Below are 15,978 nucleotides of genomic sequence, written 5' to 3' on the forward strand. Positions count from 1 at the left end.
AACCAAAAAAAAATTAACGCCCCGTTCCGGTCGGTCTCGTCGCCAAAAAAAACAAAACAAACAAAAAAAATTTGTTTGTTTGCACGCACGCGCAAACAAAACAGGCTGTATGAAAAAATGAAATTTTTCCGCAAATTTTATGCCGAATTTTTCATAAACCGTTTGAGAATTTTAAAATCATGCAAAAATAATAAAAAAAAACTCAATTTGAGTGAAAGATTTTTTGAGTGTTTTTTTGGAAATTTAAAAAAAATATGGCAACACCGGTCGGTCGGTATATGTCAGAGTTGGGAGTTTGTACCAAAAATCGCATAATTTCACCAAAAATCGCTAAAATGTTTTAAAAACTCTAAAACTACCAAAAATCATCGATTTTTTTTTTCATAATTTGAGAAAAATTCACAAAATGTCATAAAAATTAATTTAAAAAAATGTGTTTTTCTGAAACAAGGGTTTTTTTTTAGTTTATTTTTTATTCAATAAATAATTAAAATTATTTGTTGTTATTGTTTATTTTTAATCTAAAAAAACTAATAACCCACATCACAACACCCCACCCACACCCACTCACTCTTTTCACAATTATTTTAAAATCTTAATTTTCCATCTCTGGTTTTTGTTACTTTTTTGTATTCTTTCTTTCTCCGTTTTGTTCAATTATTTTTTTGGTGCGTGTTCGGTGTGGCTGCTGCCAGTTTTTTAATTAAAATTAATTAAATCTTTCAAGTCTTCTAAATGTTTAAAAATATATTAAATTTTGATTAAAAACTTGTGTGTTCTTTAAAAAAGACTATTATTTAACAGCATCAAAAAGAAAAGTCTCGTCGTTGTGTTAAAAAAAAGTATTACAAAATTAAAAAAAATATAATTTTTTCCTTATGTTGCTTTGTTGTTGTGTTCTTTCTTATTTTCCCATCCATGTGTTTTTTGTTAGTGCTTCTTCTGTTTTATGAGTTTCTCTCTGTTATTTTTATACAAAAAAGAGAGAGCAAGTGATTTTTGTTGTTTTGTTAAATTGTGTTTGAATTAAATTATTTTATTGAATTTTTATTATTTTCTGTCATCTCAAACGCGTCGTACCGCAGCAATTCAACCGAAAATTTCAACTTTTGTTTCTTTTACGTTTGTGCAATAATAAATAATATGTTAAAGAATCAGTTTTTTACTTATACATAAAAATAAAAATTCTTCATTTTTAATTTATTTGTTGTTCTGCTGACTGAGATGTGGTGATAAAGTATTTTTTTTATAATATTTTTACGTTTTTTTTTGTCTGGCTGGCTGACTGTTAAAAATATAACTAAAAAAAACAAAAAAGATCACAAAAAATATCAAAAAAACAAAGTAGCTGCTGCTGAGTTGGTCAAATTTTTTATAAATATTGCGGTGGCGGAATTATTTTTATAAGTGTGCTATATGCTAAATTTGCAAGAAATATACATATTTAAAAACACGCAAAATAAAGCTAATAAATAAATATATATTGTGGATAAAAAATAAATGAAAAAATTTAACAAAATGGATCCTGATTTAGATAATGAACAAAGTGTTTTATGTGAAAAAATCATCAATGATATTAATACTGTATTTCTCAAGGACATAGAACTGTAAGTACCACATAGTAAATACCTATTTATTTAGTATTAAAAATAAATTCAGAAAACAATTAATTTTAAAGTAAAATTTATCCCTGTATCCCAATTGTGGATTTAATCAGTTTACCGTTAAATAGCTTTATCTTTGTTTTTGTTGGTTTCCTTCCTCCTTCTCCTTGTTTACCTTAAATTGTTGTTGTTTTCATTTTGTGGGGTCAAGGTTAGTTTTATATCGTATGCTGCCTGCTGCTTCTTGTTCTTTTTCTTGCCTTATCAATTTTATATTGTTGTTGTTTTTTGAATTTCAATTGAATTATGTCAAAGTTTCTTTTATTTATTTTTTGTTAGTTTTCTGATATGAATGATAACATCATCATCACTTTGTTTTGCTTTCTAATTCAAAAAGAAAACAACAACAAGAATATGTAATAAAAGAGAACCACTCACACATTTATTAGGTTTCATCTCTCCTCCTCTCATACACATGAAAAATCCAATTGACAATTAAATTTGATGATGATTTTTCATGACAAAATTTATGCAAAAAAAAGAAAAAAACTTTAATTGAAAGAAACCTTGACATGAGGGAACAATATCACAATCAAATTTAATTTAAAACTGTACCAAAGTATTTCTATAATAATAAATAAGTAGAGATGTAGAAGAAGAATTAATTGGACACACGCAGCAGGCAAGCTGGCAAAAAGTGTAAAAAATAATGATGGATGGGGATGAATAGACACAATTTTAAGTAAAAATCATGTCATTTACTTGATTAAGGAGCTAGGTAAATGTTTGAAAAGGCAACATATGCTGTTCCTTATTCTGTTTGTTACCCAGCTGCTCATATTTTTGCCTTTTTCCGGAAAATAAGGGAAAAGGGCAAAATTTTTGGAGGTCAAAATTTTTGAAATTTTAAGTAATCTATTGATATTGAAGGTAAAATATGTAAATTACTCTAGGAAATGAAATAAATTTGACCCGAATTACAAATTATATAAATTTTAAGTAAAAATCATGTGAAATTACTTGGTTTAGGAAGCCAGCCAGTTTAAACCGTTATAATAATAAGATTGAAAATTGAACTTTGCAAGGGCTTTTTTATAAGAAAATAAACTGTAGTGTTACCTCTTACTTTATAGTTTTGCATTTCTCCAAAAATAAGTCAAAAATTTTAAAGGCTAGAATAAAGGGCAACATTTTTGCATGAAAAGAAGACCCCTTAAGTAATTTTATTCAAATTGTGAAGAAATCTATTAAAATTAAAGGCTAAATTTCCATTACTTATTTTATAGTTTTGCATTTCTCCAAAAATAAGTCAAAAATGTTAAAGGGCAGAATAAAGGGCAACATTTTTGATTGAAAAGAAGGTTCCTTAAGTAATTTTATTCAAATTGTGAAGAAATCTATTAAAATTAAAGGCTAAATTTCCATTACTTATTTAATAGTTTTGCATTTCTCCAAAAATAAGTCAAAAATTTTAAAGGGTAGAATAAAGGGCAACATTTTTGATTGAAAAGAATGTTCTTTTAAGTAATTTTATTCAAATTGTGAAGAAATCTATTAAAATTAAAAGCTAAATTTCCATTACTTACTTTATAGTTTTGCATTTCTCCAAAAATAAGTAAAAAATGTTAAAGGCTAGAATAAAGGGCAACATTTTTGGTTGAAAAGAAGGTCCCTTAAGTAATTTTATTCAAATTGTGAAGAAACTAAAGGCTAAATTTCCATTACTAACCAATTTTGAATAAAATTTTTTAAATTTCATGGTGTAGAACCCAGCCACATGTATAAAAGGGCAACATTTTCAGAGCGTAATAAAAATTGGGGAAAATTTAACATTCCAAGGGCTCTTTTTTTATTAGAAAAGAAAATATTCGATCTAAATTTGTCTTATTTCCAGAAAATATACCATAAATGGCAACATTTCTGCCGGAAAGCAAAACGCCTTAAATAATTTTATTGAAGTTGTCAAGAAATTATTAAAATTAAAGGCTAAATTTTCATTTCTTGACAATTTTGAATAATATTGTGTAAATTTCTAGGTTTAGCTGGCTCCTAAGTTGTTTAAAAATGTATAATGTTCAGCCCCTAATTGAAATATGGGGAGATTTTTCTTTACAAGTACTCTTAACAGACGGAATGACAGAATTATGTATATAATACACCTTAATAATTCATGGTGAAGGATATAATTATCAAGTAATCGCATCAATTAGGGACTGAACTGACGCTATCAGGTGTCCGTGACATAATAATGGCACAATTGGGACAAATACAGGAGCAATTTAGTAAAATGGAAGAGTTTTTTAGGCTGTCAGGTGAAGCAAGCCCAGACAGGGAAGATGATTCTCCGACGAGGAGCAAGATATCACAGTATTATAAGTTCAATTGGATCAAGTAAACAATTGAAACAATTAAATTTAAAGTATCTTTACTTTTTGTCATGTTAACAATGCAAATTTACAAATTTGTTTAAATTTTCCTTGTAAACTTTTTACAAATTATGATTTTAATAACTGTTTAAGCAATGTTATTTCTATTCTGTGATAATTTTATTAAATTCTATTCTTTTTGTTTGTTTCAAGTACTAATTTCATTTGTATTTTATACCCATCAGCCAGCAACAAACTATAAATAATAACTACTGCACCTTAAGTTTATTTTTTCACTTACATTTAAATTTACTACGTACGTACAACAACAAAAACTCATACATTTTTTTATTTGTCATTTCAATGTCAGTTTTCATTAAGTTGTTGTTGGTTGGTTGGTTATTCTTTGGTTGAGTGTTTGTTTTATTGTTGTACAAGTTTATATGTATAAATGTAGTTCTGCCGATGCTGCTGCCTTTTGTTGTAATTATTTAATTATTTAAATTGATAAAAATAATAGTGAAAATGATAACAATAATGTAGTAAACTATAAATTGTATTAATATTTAGTATGGCTATTCTAGTCTGTCTGTCTCTGTATGTTGTTGTTATTGTTGCTGTTGTTTTGATTAATGAAGAAGAATAAAAACAAAACAGTAAACAATAGAGATGCCGTATGTGTTAACAGGGCTGCCGGATCTGATGCTTTAATGCAATTTTAATGATTTTTTAAATTTAAGAAAGTGGTTGTTTTCCATAAATTAAATCGATTAAATTAATTTAAAAGCTTTAAAATTGTTTAATTAAAGGTTTGGAAGGAAATAAAACAAACAATTTATAGATTTTTTGGTAATTATTCGAACTTTTTATATATATAATTTGAAAGCAAATTTTTAATTAGGCTTAATTTCATTTTTTTAATATTTTTAATATAATTTATTTGTAATAATTCAAAGAATATCACTGAATACTAAAATTTTAGACAATTTGCAAATTGGAATGCATTTTCTACCCTGGCAAGGACGTCATCAACAATCTTCATTGTCAAGGTCTTATTGTAAATTTCATCTATTTAACTTACTATTATTAGGAATTAGAATATGGGAAGCCGAATTCATATTTATATTACATATTTGTAAATTAGACGAAATTTCAAATATTTTTTATTATATGTATATGCTAAGTTTAATCAAAAAATTTTGAATTTTAAAAAAAAATTATTAAAATTTTTAAAAAAAAAATTATTAAAATTTTTTAAAAATTAAAAAAAATATTTAAATTTTTATTTTATAAATTTTAAAAAAAAAATTATTAAAATTTCTAAAAAAAATTATTAAAATTTTTTATAGAAAAAAAATTATTAAATTTTTAAAAAAAAATTATTAAAATTTATTAAAAAATTAAAAAAAATATTTAAATTTTTATACATATATTTTTTTTTAAATAATTTTTTTCTAAGTTTAAACAAAAAATGTTGAATTTTTTAAAAAATTAAAAAAAAAAATATAAAATTTAAAAAAAAAAATTTTCAAATTTTTAAAAAAAAAAAATATTCAAATTTCTAAAAAAAATTATTCAATTTTTTTAAGATATATATTTTTCATAATTTCTACTAAGTATTTCCTGAATAATTTTTTGATATCCTTTCAATATTTTCTCACTTCCAGAACCTCCTTTGAAATTATACCCACTGTGCTGAATCGCAACAAATCACCTGTCATACATGTCGAACACAATTTGGGTCTGGAGTCGTGGTGTGCCAAACACGTCTACGATCATGCGCACAAAATGCTAATGAACTACAAAAAACAATCTCTGCAGCGATACGTACAACAAAGTGAAATAGTGCTCAAGTACCTGAATGTGGCGCTGCTAATAAATCCCGATGTGACAGGGTTCTGGCACATACGGCGACAACTAATGCAAAAGAATCGCCTGAAAATGAATAGAGAATTGAAATTTTCAGCTTTGGTGCTAAGCAAGAAACCAAAATCAAATGAGGCCTTTGCCTATCGCCGTTGGTTGTTCTCATTTCAGAGTAAGTTTTTCAAATAAAATCCTTTACAATGTGTTATTAATTTCTCTTGTTAACAGGTGCCGAATCCATAGACTGGCATTTGGAGATAGGTATTTGTGAACGTTGTGCTGATCGCAGTTCTAGCAACTATCATGCCTGGTCTCATCGCCAGTGGGTGCTGCAAAATTCCCCCACCATCATTAGAGCGGAAATAATGCGTTCGGAAAAGTTTATGCGCAAACACATCAGTGATTATAGCAGCTATCACTACAGACAACTGCTTATAGCTCAGGCCTATCATTTAAGTTACTATGACGCCGAGGAACTGCAACATCTACATGACCTCAAAGAACTTATAAACTATTATCTAATAGCCGATGTCCAGTGTCCCACACAAATTCTAGATCTACTGCTGCCCGGCATTGATCATTCGGCCATAGGCGAACAAAGACTCAAATCTTTCCTGTACTGCTGTAATCTATCGGCTCACGATATGCGCCTGTGTGATGATCAGAAAAATATGTACGGTGAAAGGGAATCATTTGAGCTACATCGTCGTGCCTCTTTAAAATTCATTGTTGAACAATGTGTACGTTTGCTGAGTGGCGATTGGGTGGGCATGTATTCACCGCCGGCCACTCCCGAACAGAAACAACAATTTAATATGCATTTACGTAAATTTGACTATAATTCGTATGAATTTCTGTTGGCCTTAAAGAAATCTGAAGGTCTACTAGGTCCTAAACATCGTAAATGGTGTTCATTGTTTTTGGGTTTCGATTATGAATCGGGTGCTGCTTAGAATTGAGCATATTTGTGGTAATTTTTCTGTTCACTACTCATTTAGTAAAAATCTTTATTTGTTTTTATGTTTAATTTTTTTTTTTAGTTTTATTTGTTATAAAATAATTGCTGTGATTTTGATGTAAACTAGTCAGATATGCAGGTATTAAGGGGTTAAAGTGGGAGTCTATGTTCTGTCTGTTATGCCTGGGGACTCGTCCCAACATCAATTTATTTATCGCCACCAGGAGCACGTCAGTCTGTGATCGGATGATGAATGTTGATAGTTCTGGTGAAGTTGCTTTAAAGTGATGAAGGTTTATCTGTACCACTAGCAGCCTCCTTGGTAGTGTCGGGTTTCGAGTACCGAAACCTGTTAGTCTATCGATCGGTTCTCTTGGTTCCCCTTGTTCTCACCAGTAGGAGGTGATGCCTCCGCTATCTGACCCTGGCAATTATGATATCGTGCTCAACGTCAGAGTGCATAGTCATCTCCTCCAACTTCTGAGTGGTGCAAGTTTCCCAACAACCTCTCTTGTCCAAAATATAACATTTTATCATTGTTCAACTTCCCCTAAAATGTATAACTCGATAGACTAGACGATAGTGAGGATAAGTGGACTATTTTTGTCCAAAATATCTGCAAATCTTTCTTTATTACAACAAGAATACAGCAATTTTACTGTAATTGTTTTTATTATTTAATTACAAAAAAAAACAATGATTTTTGTTAGTGTTTAAATTCAAAATGTTTGCATTTATAAGAAAATAATTTATAGTTGTTATAAAATCACAGTCTATATTAAAAGATTTTATGTTAAAGTTTAAATCATAGAGAAATATACATAGAGCAGAAACTCGCCTAACAAAAACCTAACTCAGTTGTCAAAAACCTAAGTGGTGTTCAGTCTCCAGAAGTTCTAGGAGACTGTCCCGAACTAGTGATTTCACCTATCATTTAGGATGACAACTAGTTACTCTCTAGACTACAAAAAGTACAAAATATATAAAGAGGAGTCAGCCAAGTGTTTAGACATTTGTGAAAATTACTGTGTATAACCCTATGTCTACACCTGATAAATTTTTGTCAAGATAAACATAAAAATGGTTGTCTAGACATAAAATTATCTGGTATAGTCTACATTTTTTAGTGTTATTGCTTTGTTATGACAAAATTGTTTAGTGCTTTTGCTCAGACAACCATTGTCTTGCTAACAAATGTCATTAATTGTTATGATATAGATATTTGTCAAGTATAGACAGGCTTAACTGCTTAACAAAAACAACAATCGTATGTGTAATTGTGTGAGTAATTTGTTTGTTTATGTTTTTCTTCTAGTTTCCGCTCTTTGTATATTTCTCTGTAGTTAAAAGAGAACAGTTTAAATATGGCGTCATAGTTGATACAAGCTGTGAAACCGTTAAAATATTAAAAAGTAAGAAATTATAAATAAAAAAAATATAATTTTCAAGTCACAAACTAAATCTAAATGAAAATTATTTATTATTAAAGAAAATGAAAGAAAATACAGGCGCAGATCCACTCAAAACCGAAAAGTTTTAATATAAAAAACAAAAATAGAAAAATGTGAAATAAATTTTAATTTATTTTCACCCCAAATGGTTGACCTGGATTTGTGACTGAGAAAACAGGAACCTGATTAATATATTTATAAGAAAAATTGAATATAATCAGCCCAATTATTTATAAAAAATCCGCAGGAGTTTTTTCTATTTTCTCATTTTCAAATTGAATTTGAATAGGAACAAGGGATAAAACTTCCGCGGATTTTTTTATTCATAATTGGGCTGAATATTTTAATTATGAGCAAATTTTATCTACTACTAGAATTTATTCAGATTGTGATAATATTTCAAGAAGTAAATATCAAAGAATTAAAAAAATGATAGAATATTATAATAAATTTTAATATTTTGATAAAATTTAAAAAAAAAAATCAAATGCTCTGTTGCAGAACTAGTGCGATTTACAGATTTAATCAGAAATAATCAAAATTTACAAATTAATTTCAAAATTTTGAGTACGAGAAGAATAATTTCCTAAAAAACAGTTTAATGTTGAAACAGAGTTCTTGTATTTATAAAAATTATTTAATTTTTAATTAAAAAATTTTATAAATTTTAAGCAAATTTCATCTATTACTAGAATTTAATCAGATTTTGATATTTTAAGAAATAAATAAAAATGGTTGAAAATAAATGCAGCAAAATTAAAACAAATTCAAATTTAAAACCATTTAATAATTTTTCTATATAAAATTTGTGTGATTTTAAAAAATACAGGAAAATTTAATATTTTTTTTGTATAAAATACTTTATTATAAACATTCTTTTAGAATATCTTTTAAATATTTAATTTTCTTTAACTATTTCCTAAATATTCCCAATAAGCATTTTTACTGGAATTCAAGTTGAAAGCAAGTGTAATTCAAGCCTTGAATTATAGTCAAGCAATTGAAATACAGTTGTACCTATTACACTTTATTTCAATAGCATTCTCCAGTAAAAAGGAAACATAAATTCAAGCCATGTTTTTTGTTTGAAAAATAAATAAATTTTCAAATATTTTTCATGTCTAAAGTATAATTACATTTGCATTCAAGTCAAATTCCAACAAAATGTTCAAGTTCTTGAATTTTTGGGGCCTTGGTGCTTACTGGGATTACATTTTTGTTAATTTCTTTAAAACATTTTTCTTATAAATATATTATTTAGAGTTCCTAAAACCAACTATAAAGTGCATTATTAATTTTAAGTTTTTATTTTTAATTTTCTTTTAATTATTATTTAAAAATAACCTAAAACTTTTAAAGAAAATGTTCAACTTTTATAATCAAAACATACAAACAAAACAACAATACTCTTATTCTTACTTTCTCTCTCTCTCCCTCGCTGTGTGTGGATGTGGAGTAGAATTTCTAGTAAACAAATTATAAAAACTATAAAATAGTATAAAAAAATAACTAAGAATTAATAGCTTAAACAATTATTAAGCATTTATTAGTTAATGTTTATAAATATTTAAACAAATTATAATTGTAATAAGTAAATGAAAATTGCAGAAATAAATTTGAAATTATATAAATAAACATGGTGGTTTTTATATGGTCTCTCACTCTCCCTCTCTCTTGCACATTCTTTGTTTATTTATGTAAACATTGCCAAGTGATGACCACTAGTTGGTAAAAGAAAACGCTTAATATATAAATCTAAACAAAGAAAACGTTATTTAAATTGAATAAAAGTTTAAAAAATAAATATAATTGTTTAAAAAGGAATAGTAATACACAAGAAATAAAAAATAATTATGAATTAAAAAGGAATCATTTGTCTGTCTCTCTCTCTCTCTCTGGCAGGGTTTATTTACATACAGAAACATTAGTGATGGCAACTGTTTAAATTTAAACCAGCCAAAATTAAAGAAAACTACTAAATTTTTGTAAAATGGAATAAAAAAGTATATTTTACCTAAAAATATGACAAATTTGTTTAAGAATTTATAAAAATTATTAAAGAAACATAAAAAAAGCTTTTTAAAATAATTTAGAAAAAATCTTAACAAATGCGGAACGCGTTTTATCTAATCTAGCCTATACTGTTTCACAAAATTTCTAACATGGCGTAATGATTATAAGGTGTATGCGTTACGACAACAAATACAACAATACAAAAACAAATAACTTTTATAGTGTCAAAAACAACTGACATAATGTATACAAACTACAGCAAAAAAAAATTTTGACAAGATTGAAGTTGTAAACAAACTCGAGCAAAAAAATAATCAGCTGTTTGATTAATGTCACCTTGTATATCATTACACCATGATTTCTAATTTAATTTATAAATGTATCTTTTTAGTGTTTCCAAAAGCACTAATTTGTCATTACAATTTTAAATTAGTTGTTTCCAAGTTCATGCATGTTTGTTCATGTTGTGTATTTTCCATTAATTGTTTATTGATATTTGAAAATTATTTATAAATAATTTTTCACCTGTAAATAAATATCTAAAAGCATGTATTGTGTTTTTTCCGTAAGGTCTTAAGGAGTGTGATGGTTTTTTTTCCTATTTATTTTTATTTTTTGTTCGACCACAACCTTGACCTTCCTTGTAACTTGACCGCTGCGGCGCTATTTAATTTGAATGTTACAACAAGGTTTTACTAATGCATGAACACTATTAAATAAAATAAAAATTATAGATCCATAATGGTCTTAAAGTACCTTACATTGATTTTAAAATATTTAATATTAAAATTATGGAAAACATAATTAATTATAGAGATTATTTAATTTAAATTTAAAAAGATTTTTAATAAAAATCTTAAATCTTCAAGGGTTTAGGGCTTATTTTATTGAATAAAAAAAAAACAGTTTTCTTTGGAAGATTCTAAAAGTATTTTTCTGTTAATTGTCATCGATTTCGAAACTATTTTCCATTCAATTTTATCTAAAACATGTTATGCTATTTTTAGACTTTACAAATCTTAGCTCAAACAGATAACACTTGCTCATGCTGGTGTAGGGTATATTGACAACCTAAAGAAATAACTTAACACAAAAGTAAAGCATATTTTTAGGAGCCAGCTAAAACGCTAATGAATTTATTGGTTACGGGAAATAATAGATTCTTAAAATAATAATTAAATCTCTACTCAGCTAAATTAAAAATGTTGCAGGCAATTTTTTTGAATATTTGAAATACATTTTTGTGGAAAATATCTTAAAACTGCAATATTTTAAAATGTTTTGTTTATGAAAGCATGAAAATTAATTCAAAATTGTGATTTTGAATTAAAAAAAAAAATTATTCGATTTTTTGAATAAAATTCATTGATTAATATAATTAGCGATTATTCGAATAATTTTGAAAAAATCGAATAATTTTGGAAATATCGAATAATTTTGGAAATATTGTAAAAACCATATTCGAATAAAATTATTGAGTAAAATTTAAATATTGAAATAATTTTGAAAATATTTGAAAAAAACGTAAGCGATTATTCGAAAAGTTAATAAATAATACACTAAATTTTTATAAAAATCGAATAATAATATTCGGAATTATTGATTAATTATTAGCAATTATTCGAATAATTTTAGAATTTAATTAAATAAGTTTAAAATTATCTATAAATTTTTAAAAAATTCCAATAATTTTGAAAATATTTGAAAAACCATGGGCGATTAATCGAATAAAATAATTCCAAAAAATTATATTTAAAATAAAATAAATTATTCGAATAAAATTATTTGATTATTCCAATATTAGAAAAAATATTTTAAAAAAATTCGAATAATTTTGGTAATATTCGAAAATACGTATTTATTTTAAAATAAAATAAATTATTCGAATAAATATTTGAATAGAATTGAAAAATTTGAATAATTTTAGAAATATATGTATTTCCAAATAATATTTCTGTTTTAAAGAAAAAATTAAAAAAAGTTCAATTTAAAATGAAAAAGCTGAAATGTAAAATGAAATAAACTTTTAAACTTTAAACTCTTCAATTATTTTTAATAAAGATAAATAAATTGAGTATTAAAAACAATAACAAATTTATGCATTTAAATACAACGTCTAGCAAGTTTTTAGTTATTACTGCATTCAAAAGTGTTTATTTTATTATAAATAATGCTATTAAACTATAAAATTAATTTAATAAAGCAAAATAAACCAAACATTATTGAAAATAGTTTAAAATTACAATTTAACGCATTTTACTCTAACGCCCAAGCTTTAATTGGGCATTACTGCATTTAAACCCGGGTATTTTAAACGCACATCATGCATAACTGTAACGCTTACGCTTTAATTGGGCATTACTGCATTTAAACCCGGGTATTAAATAACAAATAACGCAGACAGCTTACGCATAACGTATTCTAGTCTTCTTCTTCATATATAATGTAAGTATTGTTGGATGTGTGTGTAACTGACAGAACAGCTGACTCAAATGTAAACAAAACAAACAGATGCTGACAGCTGCAGCAGCAATTACAATAAAAGCGCCAAAAAAAAACAATGGCTGCATATTTGTGTTCTTTTTGCAAAATTTTGTGGGTCTAATAAGAAAAATGTGAATTTTATTAGAAAAATTAACAGTTTAAATTAATATTGAAAGTGTTATGAATAAAAGACAATATTTTTAATTAAATTCTAGTAAAAGTAAAGAGTTTTATAAAGTTCTTAATAATTAAAATATGATTTGTGGCAGCAACAAGTGTTGAAGGCAAAGTTTGGTGAATTTCCAAAGACGGTGTTTTAAAATTATAATAAAACAAAGGAAAAGGAACAATATAAATTAAAGTAAGTTATATATTGTTAGGAAATTACTTGTTTACAACCTAAATATATGTGATTGTAATTGCTATTGAATTTTGGTAAAACTTTCGTGACACTTTAACTTAAATATTGCCGCAAGAGGAGCTCTATTAACTTGATTGCCCCTGGAATTGCTATACAACCATATTTCAATTAAAAACATTAATTATAATTTATTATAAGCAATCATATTATTAATAAAAAGCCCTACAAGACCTTAAACAAAACTGCTGTAATAAGAAATTCATGTTTCTATTTTGATTTCATTCAGTATAAAGTAAAACCTGCTACAACAAAGTAGTTGTTATAAATAACAAAACAATTTTATTTTCTTTGTTGCAAATTGTTGTAATTTATGTATATTTTCAAAAGACTTCATTCGACCTAAGAAATCTTATCTAATGGGCTTTTTGCCACATTTTTTTGTACATTGGTGCGGCTGCCTGGCTAATGTGGTTACTTAATTTGTTCACTTTTGATGAATATTTGCTTGGTGCTGTTCAAAAACGTGCACCGCAATGAGCCAAGGTTTTTGTTATGCGGTTTATTTGTTAAGTCTTTTATTTCTGTTTTATTTTATTTTTAATATTATACAATATTTTTGTCACCCTCTCATTACATTTATTGTATTTAGTTTTATTTAATTTGATTCTTTAAAGTGGGCAAACGCAAAAACAACCAAACAATAATAAAAATTAGCTGAAAATAAAAGAAAACGGAAACTTTTCAAAACAATTTTGAAAATTTTATTTTACAACAACATGCAACAACACCATCACCACTAGTAGTAGTCTATTTAGTAGCCATTTACCATTAGTGCAAATGACAACTAAATTGTCTTAGATTCTAATTGACACAGCTAAATAAAATTAAAAAAGAAAGAAACATTCTTAATTGTGTAGTAATAAGAAATCAATATAATATAAATAAAAACAAAAGAAATTAATTAAAACTAAAAAAAGAAAAATGTGTGATAAAACAGGTCACTATTTAAAGGTTAATAATGAGGACTTTATAAGTCCCGTGCCACGTAAACGTCATGTGACGCGTAAAAATCGTACATTATCGCCCGCTGTTAGAGCACCCAGTCCAGCCAATTCGTTCGATGAATCTTTACTAAGAATGGCCTCGGCTTCCTCCACGGAGGATTTAAGGCCTTCAAGTGCAATTTGTAAGTGTAAAGGAACAATTTTAAATGCAGAATTTTCAAAATTAATACAATTCCATTTTCATATTTAACAAATAAATAGAATTATAATTAAATTATCAAAGCAAAATATTTAATATTACATACCTTATACGAATAATTGTTTTATTGTTAAAGTAAAATCGATTATCATTCAAAAGTTTTTAAATCATTCTGAATTTAATAAATAATCGTGTAAAATTTTGAAATATTAAATGAAAAATTTGTGCAATTAATTTAAATAATTTTGTAATATTCAAATAATGTCCAAAAAAGAAAGAATATGAGATTATTCGAATAAAATTATTCGATTATTCGAATAAAATTATTCGATTATTCGAATAAAATTATTCGAAAAGTGAATAATTCGAATACATATAATTTTTTGGAATTATTTAAATATGTATTCGAATAAATTTTGAAATTATTCGAATAAATTTTGAAATTATTCGAATAAATTTTGAAATTATTCGAATAAATTATGAAATTATTCGAATAAATTTTAAAATGATTCCAATAATCGAATAATTTTTAAATACATATTCGAATAATAAAACAATTTTTAAATTATTCGAATAGTAATAGATTTATTTATTAAAAAAGTATTTGAATAATATAAGTAAATCCAATATTTTTCGAAATTATTCGAATAAATTTTGAAATTATTCGAATAAAATTATTCCAATTTTTAATCGAATAATTTAAAAATTATTCGATTAAAAAAATAATTTTTAAATTATTCGAATAATAATCGATTTATTTATTAAAAAAGTATTCGAATAATATAAGTAAATCCAATAATTTTAGAAATTATTCGAATAAATTTTAAAATAATTCCAATAATCGAATAATTTTCAAATTATTCGAATAATAAAATAATTTTTAAATTATTCGAATAATAAAATAATTTTTATTTATTTATTAAAAAAGTATTCGAATAATACTAATTTATTTATTTATAATTTTTATTTATTTAATAAAAAAGTATTCGAATAATACTATAAGTAAATCCAATAATTTTCGTAATTATTCGAATAAATTTTGAAATTATTCGAATAAATTTTAAAATGATTCCAATAATCGAATAATTTTTAAATTATTCGAATAATAATCGATTTATTTATTAAAAAAGTATTCGAATAATATAAGTAAATCCAATAATTTTCGAAATTATTCGAATAAATTTTAAAATGATTCCAATAATCGAAAATTTTTTAAATTATTCGAATAATAAAATATTCGAATTTCATTTTAGCGAATGGGCGATTTTTTAATCGAATGAGTTTACAAAATTTATTGAAAAATCGACTAAAATTTTGAAATTCTAACTAACCGAATAATTTTCAAAACAAATAATTTCCCAAATTAACGAATAATCGATTTATTTATTAAAAAAAATATTCGAATAATATTACAATTTTCGAAATTATTCGAATGCATTTTGAAATTATATATATAAAACAATTATTCGAATAAAATTATTCGGATAAAATTATATTCGATTAATCGAATTGAATTATGCTATTAGACGGAAATTATTCAATACAATGAAAATAAAAAATAATTTTTTATTCGAATAAAATTATACGATTATTCGAATAAAATTATAATATTTGAAAAGTAAATAAAATGCGAAATTTTTTATGATAATCGAATAATAATTTTTGGAATTTT

At 25.2% G+C, this 15,978-nt stretch overlaps 2 protein-coding genes across 2 annotated transcripts in view; both read left to right on the top strand.

The window, feature by feature from the left end:
* The first annotated feature begins 1,096 nt into the window (after window positions 1-1,096).
* Window positions 1,097-8,267, top strand: temp (protein prenyltransferase alpha subunit repeat-containing protein tempura). The gene is made up of 3 exons (XM_065509906.1): window positions 1,097-1,607; window positions 5,638-6,008; window positions 6,065-8,267. Exons 1-3 carry the CDS (start codon window positions 1,501-1,503, stop codon window positions 6,787-6,789), a joined length of 1,203 nt encoding a protein of 400 aa, XP_065365978.1. The 5' UTR covers window positions 1,097-1,500; the 3' UTR covers window positions 6,790-8,267.
* Window positions 8,268-14,069: 5,802 nt separating this feature from the next.
* LOC135957502 (uncharacterized) overlaps window positions 14,070-15,978 on the top strand; it is an 88,445-nt gene continuing 86,536 nt past the window's right edge. The window contains exon 1 of the mRNA XM_065508260.1: window positions 14,070-14,289. Coding sequence (XP_065364332.1) covers window positions 14,085-14,289 — 205 coding nt within the window. The 5' untranslated portion in view covers window positions 14,070-14,084. The remainder of the gene's footprint in view (window positions 14,290-15,978) is intronic.

Source organism: Calliphora vicina, chromosome 4 (assembly GCF_958450345.1).
Source record: "Calliphora vicina chromosome 4, idCalVici1.1, whole genome shotgun sequence".
NCBI classification, from domain to species: Eukaryota; Metazoa; Arthropoda; class Insecta; order Diptera; family Calliphoridae; genus Calliphora; species Calliphora vicina.